Below are 9,467 nucleotides of genomic sequence, written 5' to 3'. Positions count from 1 at the left end.
AAGAAGAAGAAGAAGAAGAAATCAAATATATATTCATTTTATCATTCAACCTCACATGAACACATGATCAAGTGAAATATGGTACCTTAATTAGGCTAATTGTCTAGCTACAAAGCCTATCCGGGATAATAGGAATACACCATTCTATAAACCTAATGCCATACAAACTCTGCAAGTGCTACAATAAATCAATAAAGGAGTTTAATACTTTGTACTTAACCTATCAAATGAGCCAATAAGTGTTATTGTTGTTTTAATTTAAGCGTAATGGCATTTAAGAAAGAGAGCGATCTTGAAGTTTAATTTTTAATGGGTGTTAACTGTTAACCACAATGATAAAGTTCATTACTACTCAAAAGCCTTATAAATAGATTGGTACTTCTTAGTGTGTCCAACCCAGACATCCAAAGTTCAAATTCTTCTCTCCCTATTATCATAATTATTAAATTTTCAAAAAAAAAAAAAAAAAAAAAACTCAGTGACTAAAAAATTACACATGTTCTAAGACTTTCAGTTTATTATTATTATTATTATTTGCTTCCAACAAATGAGAAGAAGAGAAATTTAAACTTAGGTTCTCTTCAATCTTCTATGGGAGAACTAGGCAATGGCATGAAGCCATAGTGCTCTTAATTAAAATCCTATTCAACTTAAGAGAATTGGAGATTATCCATTTGTTATGGTCAAGATTTTGGTTTTTGTATCTAAAGGTGTAAATGGTATTACAATTTCAAATTTTAAACGAGGTAGTACTTTGTACACTTTAATATTTATACCGTTTAATTTGGATCATGAAATGAGCAAAAGACACTTGGTTTGTAAAACTTTAAGTTTTTTTTTTTAGTGATTGTAAGACTTTAATTAGTTAATTAGTAAATCTCATTGATTTTATATTTTACCCTAACAGATATAGACACAAAGTGAGTTTCTTCTAATATTATACACAATATCCCCTAAATATATTGATGGACAGCCTGATTCTTGCAGGATCTGCAACTTTCTTTGGTATTTTTTCTTGATTATTTACATCAAAGTGGGTTTGAATCAACCATTTGCTTGAGAAAAAAAAACACTTATTAGTTTATTTGCTAAAAGTTAACAAGAGTACAATTGTACTTATAATTAACGAGACTAAAAAATTGTACATAAGCTAATAAGGTAACAGAAAAGAAAAAAAAAAAACTAGTCCAAACGCACACTAAAGTTTTCTTTCGTTATAACTTATGATAAACGGGTCCACTCCAAATTCCTCTCAGATGTGCAACACGTGGTATTTACTTGATTTTTAAATGTCTCGTATCTTACACCCGGCTTTAAAAGATTATAAATTCCTTTAAGATTAAAAAAGAACTTGTAATAAAGAAATGAAAGGGGGGGGGGGGGGGAAGAGAGAGAAGAAGACACAAAGCAAAGTGAAGACCAATTAGATATTTAGATGCTGTTGTTGATATGGCACTCTCAACAAAATGTAGTGGTTAGAGGTATAGTCTAAGAGATGTGTAATTTATTAACCCACATGGACTTTGCTCATTTAGAAGAATCAAATAGGGGTTGGGAGGGTAAGGAAGCACTATAGGACTATAGGACTGGGTCTACCAGCCCCTAACAAAACGGCATTTACTTCCCCATTAGAATAGAAAACTCCATTCTCAAAGGGAAGAGGTTAGTTTCTCACTCATTTCCCACCCTTCATTTCCTTCTCACATTTCAACCAAAGATCCAAAATTAAAGGGGACAAAAAAAACAAATAATAGTAATAACCCCAAATTAAGCAAATTGCAAAAAAAAAAAAAAAAATTCCAATTTAATTACAATTTTAGTAACTTAATTTACTAATTATCACTACAAAAAACTTGTAGATAAAAATTTAAAATATATATATATATATATATTAAGGACATGCCGGCATGCTAAAGCTACCAACACTGACAGTTGGCTGTAATATCACCGGCATAAAGGTAACAGAATCTGTGAAATAAATAAATAAACAAAAAAGAAAAACTGCTTCAGGTTTTATTGATGTGAATTTTTTTTTTTTTTTTAATATAAAAGTAACTGTACCCAAAGTGTACTGTTTACAAAACTATTGGCTTGAAGATGCCAGGTGGACAATAAGGGTAACGTGCACTGATGTAATTGGGAAATGATTGCGTGTTATTAATGCCAAAGTCACAGTGCTGTGAGGTTAGCTCAAGTGGGGTCGTTTCTTTGATATACATACCCATTTGTGGGGTTTTCATTCTGCTTCGTCGTTACAACAAACCCAGCAGTTTCTTGACTTGTTTATTCTGGTACCCTTATGAAATTTCCTAAAATACCCTTGTTAAAATTTCACAAGTATATATTTACAAATGAATAAGAATCTGTTTGATAGTGTGGTTCAAATCTACATTTTCAATTTTTAAACAACTTTAGACACATTTTCACTTAAACATATTTCAAAAAATTACAAATAACATTATTCAAACTCTTCTACCAAACGAGCCCTAAATATTTATCATTACATTTACTTACCCCAAATCTTTTACTACATTTAAACACTAAAACTAAATAAAATAAAAAGATTAAGAAAAAAATTTGGAAAACCCATTTGTTTCTAGAGCACAAACATGCTAAAGTATGCATTTTGATTGGTTTATTTGTCAATTTATTACCGATTATTTTGTTTACTAAAAGTAACTAGAAAATACAGTTGTATTTAGAAAAAAATTGAACACGAACAAGTTATTAAATAATTTGGGATAAAGTTGAAACCAAAGTACTTAATTTTGATTCATTTGATGAATGTGGGAGGAAGGGTAATTTGGGAAATTAGAAAAAAAAGATTGAAAAATAAAAATGAGAGAGAAAGAGATGGGATTGGGAATAAATACCAGAAACGGGCAAGGCCCGCATGTTACATGTCTTTCATTTCTCTCTTTCATGCATTAATCTTTAAATTAATTGAAATATTTTTTTTATAATAATTTTTTTTTTTTTTGCCGTTTTAATGAAAAAGATCACTCCCAAACGAGAAGAAAATCCAATTTTTGATTTTTCCTTTTTATTTTTTTTATTTTTAGTTTGGAATTAATTTTTTTGTATCTTTGTATATATCACTTGGTGGAGGAATGCTTGTCACCTACTCCTTTTTAAGTTTCTACTCTCTCTCTCTCACACACACACAAAAATAAAAAGAGAGAGAGGCAGAGAGAGTTTTCAGTTTTCACAAGACAAGCTTTTCAGAGAGACAAATAGGTCTAAGATGATATAAACTCTCTATTCTTGCTCTGTTTTCTTGCTCTGTTTTTTTGGGGTTTTGGGCTTTGTTTTTTGTTTGTTAGAAACACATATGGAGAAGCACAAGTGTAAACTATGCTTGAGGAGCTTCTCTAATGGTAGAGCTTTGGGGGGTCACATGAGGTCTCACATGTTGAATCTTCCAATTGTTCAAAAGCCAGAATCACCACCACCACCACCACCACTACTACCACCACCACCGCCACTACAACCACAACCACAACAGCCACCACAAAACCAACTCAGTGGGACTCTGTCAGCTTCTTTTTCATCTTCATCTTCTTCGGAAGATGATGATGCTGATGCTGATGCTGATGATGATGATGATGAGAAGGGTATCTATGGGCTAAGAGAGAACCCAAAGAGAAGCATTCGTTTGGTAGATCCTGAATTCGTTGATGGTGGGTCTGTGGTTCTTCCAGACAGAGAGAGCGAGACAGAGTCTTCGAAGAACCCAACTCGGAAACGATCCAAGAGGACTCGGACTTTGGACCAAAGCTTCCACCATCAGTACCATCACCACAGAATTCAAGAACAAGCTGAGGCCATGAAGAAGCATCCGAAATTCAAGTACAAAGCTGTTGCTGCTGATCAATCCTCATGGGCTGAGCCTGAGCCTGAGCCAGTGAGTTCGATCTCCGATACCACCCAAGAAGAACATGTTGCCTTTTGCCTCATGATGCTTTCAAGAGACAAATGGAAGAAACAAGAACAACAACAACCACAGGGTAACAACGAAGAAGACAACGAGGATGATGATGTTGACGAAGACGAAGACGAAGAAGACGAAGAAGAAGAAGAAGAACAAGAGCAAGAACAAGAAGAAGAAGATGAAGCTGTGGAGAGCGATGAGTCCGAGGAGCTGATCAAATTGTCAAAGACAACTACTCGAACGCGTGGCAAATTCAAGTGCGAGACTTGTAAGAAAACTTTTCGATCTTATCAAGCACTAGGTGGACACAGAGCGAGTCACAAGAAGATCAAGTTGCTTTCTAGTACTACAACTCCAGCTAATAATTATGAGCCCAAATTGGAGCACCGAAATGTGGGTACTCCAGAGAAAAAGATTCACGAATGCCCAGTTTGTTTTAGAGTGTTCTCGTCAGGACAAGCTCTGGGTGGACACAAGAGAACCCATGTAACTGGTTCAACTTCAGCACCAACTTCTGCTAGAGCTTCAACCAAGCTTGGACAAGCTTTGATAGATCTTAATCTTCCAGCTCCAATGGAGGATGATGACATTAGTCAAGTTTCTGATGCAGAATTTGTGAACCCCTTTAGGCGATGAAGATGAATGAAGTTCAGCATTGAAGAAAAAAAAAAGTACATCTGCACAACAAAATAGATTGATCCCAAGGTAAAGTTTTGGTCTTTTTTTTTCGGGTATCCTTGGATCTAGTACTATGTCAAACTTGTCTTGAAAATTGGGTTAAAAAAAAATGAAAGTTCTACTTAATTATATAGCATATTACTTGTTATTCTTCTTTGATCTAACTGTAATTCTTTTCTCGGAATTATGTTCTGTTTCTGTAACAACTGATTTTTAGAGCATCTATTAATGGAGGAACCACATATTTATTTACAATTTGCTTCAATTTTTTTTTAATCTTTTGTTAGTGTGTATATATATATTTCTTTTGAGATTATTATGGTTTTGTACTAGAATGTGTTTTTTTGCTAGATAAAAAAAAGCATTGATGTTAATAAGTGGTTTTAGTATACTGTTCCACCATTCACTTTTGCATAATAGTAATATAGTATATTAGAAAGTCATTGTCAAAAGAAGTTGATCAACCTGTACATTTTACTAATAGAAAAGTAACTTCCACCTCTCATTGCTAGAATTGTAAGTTGTACAGTTCATGTAGAAAAAAAAAAGAAAAAAAAAAAGAAGCCAAGTGAGAATGTCATATAGCTTCACTAATATAGATCTGCATAAACTGTACAGATTAAAAAAAAAAAAAAAAAGACATTTAATGACTTTACTTTTATAGCTTTTAAAGGTGTATCCAATCCAATTTTCATAATGATTTTTCCATTTCTGTGTGTTGGAAATCTGGAAAAAGTCATTGTGAGAAAAAAGCTGAATCACTGCTTTTGGCCTTTTGCTGAGAGTGCAAATTTTTGTTTGGTTTAAGCGTGACCCAAGGTATCCTTCTCAGGCAGGCCTAGTGAAAAATATATTGAGACTTTTGGTCAAATTCATTAAATTTTGTAGTAAATGACATAAGTCTCATTTTTTTATTCTATCCCTTTATTGAACACTTGAGGGTGTTTTAGTCATTTACTCGAAGTTCTGATTTTATTAAAATTAATTGAGCTAGAATGCTGAATTTCATTAATATGTGTGTGATCTTATTAACTACTACAAAATATGAACATCAAAAGAGTGATGTAATTGTTAAGTATAGTACAATTTCTTTTTCTATATAAATTATATAAATCAAGATGTAAACATTCAAACATGAAATAAATAAAATTTAAAATTGGATTTATTGTATGTTATTAATGTAATATCAATTATATTAATTGTCATGTTTATTTATAAGTATTTTATAATGTCCATAAAAAAAAGATATTTTATAATAAATTTAATGTTTTTTTGTATAAAAAGAAAAAAAAAAAAAAAGTAGATAGTTTGGTGCTCAATCCTCAAATGGAAAAGAATGAGTACACCCCTTTTTAAGGAGCAAGGCTAGCATGACGGTCTGTTGGTATCCAGGTAGAGCTGGCATAAAGAGTGGTTGTCATTCTGACAATCTGGTTTGGACTTCTAAAAGAAATTATCTTACCAAAAACAAATAGTACTAAATACTTTTTTTATATATGAATAGTACTAAATACTTTTTTTTTTTTGGCTGAAGTACTAAATACAAATTATGTTAAAAAGGAGAGCAATAAATTATTATTAAAGATGCAAGATCTTAGTTTTTGCTACTACTCCATTCCCCCCCCCCCCTCCTTTCTTTTTATTTATTTTTTATTTTTTATTTTTTATCTTAATGCATACATTAGTATACCAATCTACATTGTCTGACAGAAAGTATAGACCTTGAGACTGAGCCATAGAGGTCAGAGAGAGAGAGAGTTTTTAATACTTTTATATGTTTCTATTAATTATTTAGTTTTTCAAATGATTTTAATTTTTTAAAAATATTTTATTAAGTCTTATTTTAAAAATAATTTTTCATAATACATAGAGATTAATTTGCGAATATAAAAGGCTTATGGTGTTTTTCCTTTAAAAAAAAAAAAAAAAACTTAAGGTGTTATAAGAAAGAATTGAAACCCTAAGGACTCAATTTGCAACTAACCCCAAACCCAAGGGGGTTATTTTTGCATTTTGGTCTTTGAATTTGAAATTCTTGATGCAAAATAAAATTTTCAAACCTAGCTCTAATGAGTAATAAAAGATTAAAATAATAATAATAATACTACATACTAGTATCTTCACACACATCGTGTGCATGCTTAGATGCTTTTCTTTTTTTTTTTTTTAATAAAAATTAATGTTTTTTAAATTGTAATTGCAAGTACTTATAGTTTGGTATAAATTGGTAATGTATCTTGTTATTGAATAAAAACTTTTAAGTTCAAACTCCACCTACACCCAAATCAATTGGTGTATTGGTATGATAATTGTGGGGGGCCGAGGACCGATGATGGGATTTAAGAGGCAACATGTGGGGGGGGGGAAGAGGATGAAGCTCAAGGGTTGCAATCTTGGGGGATATGGCCACGGCCTGTGGGCCCGAGGAAGATGGTCACTCGGGAAATGTAGGGGTCAGTCCTAAGGCATTCTGTGGTCTATCAAGGGGGAGCCAAGTGACGTGGGGGGAGGTTTCTAATTTTAGCCAGCCTTTAAACTCCGTACTGATTGCCCTGCACCTAACTTCCTGGCCGCATTAAATGGAGGGCAACAGCTTTATCAGCTGCATTAATGTGGAGGTGACCTGAATAGTGCATATCACAGCTAAGTAGTTTCTTTCCACCATCTTTAACAAACTGTGGGAAGGGACAAGTGTCAAAGGAGGAAACTGGTTAAGTGGGAGATGAATGGTTGAGATGCTAGGAAAAAATGAGTATATATATAGGGAGAATGAAAAAAAGAAAGGGGGCAGCAGAAAAAAGATCAAGAAGAGAGAGAGATAAAGTAGAACATGTGAAGATTAAGGTGATGAACAGTACTACTTGAATGTAACTTATGTCTCCTCTGGAAGACTTTAATTAAATGGATATATTTTTTTAATTCCTTGTCCAATCTTCAAAATAGGACAATTTTTTGTTGTGTTGTTCCCTCTCTATAAATTTTTTGTTTTGGGCCTTGAATGAGTTGATCCAACCACTATTCTAAGTGGGCTTTAATACCAAGTCTTTTCTGGTCCTTACAATAATAAGGAGCAATTATGAGTGAACGGATGTCATAAGTTAAAATTCTATTGTATCTTTATTCTTTAATATATATATATATATATATGGAGAGAGAGAGAGAGAGAGAGAGAGAGAGAGAGAGAGAGAGAGAGAGAGAGAGAGAGAGAGAGAGAGAGAGAGAGAGAGAGAGAGAGAGAGAGAGAGGAATTTGAATTTTTTACTTATATTTTTTTTATCCTTGTTTAATTAAATATTTTATTTTGGGTGTATGACTTTTTTTACATGTGTGGAGTTCTTGGTGGAGTCAAATTGATGAAAATTTTTAAATTTCTCAATTTATCTTTATATCCATAATTTGTCTTATTATTAAATCACTCTCATTTAGTAATTTGGTTGTTTTAGGGTGTATCACTTTCAATTTCTCATGCACATGCTATAAGCATGATTAAGGTTTTTTTATTTATTAATTCCTCTGTGTAATCCACTTTTGTTCAAAATAAATTACTGTTAGATGTAAAATAATTTTGAAATTTTTGGTAGGGATAAAATGTGATGAAGGGAGTTAGATATATTTAAAGATTTTTTTTTTCCAGTTTCAGTATTTTACCATTTTTCTTTTATTTTATTCCAATTTTTCGTTTAACCATTTGTCAAACTAAATTTTTATCTTTAATTTGTATTTTTTGAACAATTTAATTTAAACTAAAAAAGATGCGTAGTTTTCAAAATAGTAAATAAATGACACCAAATGTCCTATTGCAACTATATATAAATATGACATCAGTACAAGTTGTCCAACTACTACTATGAAGCTACAAATCCTCCCTGTGAGAAGCCCCTCCCACCCTTTTTATTTATTTTATTTTATTTTATTTTTGGTTTTCTTTTTTACTTTCTACATTTTTATATGTCTTTTTTATTTCACTTTTATATTATTAGTATTATTAGTAGATACTAATACTATATCTTTATATGTCAAATTAAGGTTAAAAATTATAAAAGAAAAATGAGGGTAGAAAAAAAATTGAAAATAACAGTAATTAAATTTTTAATTGAAGAGAAAGAGAAAAAAAAAATGACAGACCGCTTTTGAAAGTGATAAGCTAATGATAAAATGAGCTAAACTTCTTTAAGTAATAATCATTTAATTTCTATAAAAATTATTGTATGAGTAATTATTATCTCCAAAATTTGATATTGTTTTCGTATAAAGAAATGATGTTCCAACCTCTTATCAGACTATTCTACGACCTATTCATGAGACGCTGGAAAAACTTATAGATCGATAGTGTGGTGGATTAAGTATGAGACAAGGGGTGTTTATCCAACCTACCAAGCTAAAGAAATTGACCCAATCTAACCCATGTAGGTTGGGTTAGGTTGGTTTCTACACATATGATGGGTTGAGTTGGATTGGGTTAGAAATTTCGTAATGAAAAACCCTACAACTTGACTCATGCACTCCCATACTTGAAACCTTCAAGTTCATAATTACGTCACGTCCTAAACTAATGAGCCAATCACCTAGGTAACCCTATAAGGGTCAATTTAATATTATTTTTCACGTTTAACTCCGCAATGTTACGTGCATAAAATGTTTACAATATTATTTTGAAATTGTTACAATCTAATCATTTCATGAGTTTAACAAAAAAATTTACATAATCTACTTAGAAAAATCATTCCATGAGAATCATCGATTTTTTTTTTAAATAAATAAATTGCAACACATATTTTAGTAAGGAAGACCAAGTCATATCATGTCCTTGATTTACGAGGTGCTTGACAATCAAAGTCAATTCTAATTAACACATATC

At 31.8% G+C, this 9,467-nt stretch overlaps 1 protein-coding gene across 1 annotated transcript; it reads left to right on the top strand.

Moving 5' to 3' along the window:
* Positions 1–3,172: 3,172 nt before the first annotated feature.
* Positions 3,173–4,861, top strand: LOC142615232 (uncharacterized). The gene has a single exon (XM_075787948.1). The coding sequence runs from the start codon at positions 3,332–3,334 to the stop codon at positions 4,565–4,567; it is 1,236 nt and encodes a 411-aa protein (XP_075644063.1). The 5' UTR covers positions 3,173–3,331; the 3' UTR covers positions 4,568–4,861.
* The last annotated feature ends 4,606 nt before the right edge of the window (positions 4,862–9,467 follow it).

Source organism: Castanea sativa, chromosome 11 (genome assembly GCF_040712315.1).
Source record: "Castanea sativa cultivar Marrone di Chiusa Pesio chromosome 11, ASM4071231v1".
NCBI classification, from domain to species: Eukaryota; Viridiplantae; Streptophyta; class Magnoliopsida; order Fagales; family Fagaceae; genus Castanea; species Castanea sativa.
The sequence above is the reverse complement of the archived record's forward strand: the minus strand, read 5'-3'. Positions and strand labels throughout refer to the sequence as shown.

Coding starts and splice junctions, on each gene's coding strand:
- LOC142615232 (XM_075787948.1), top strand. CDS start 3,332: ATGGAGAAGCACAAGTGTAAACTATGCTTGAGGAGCTTCTCTAATGGT.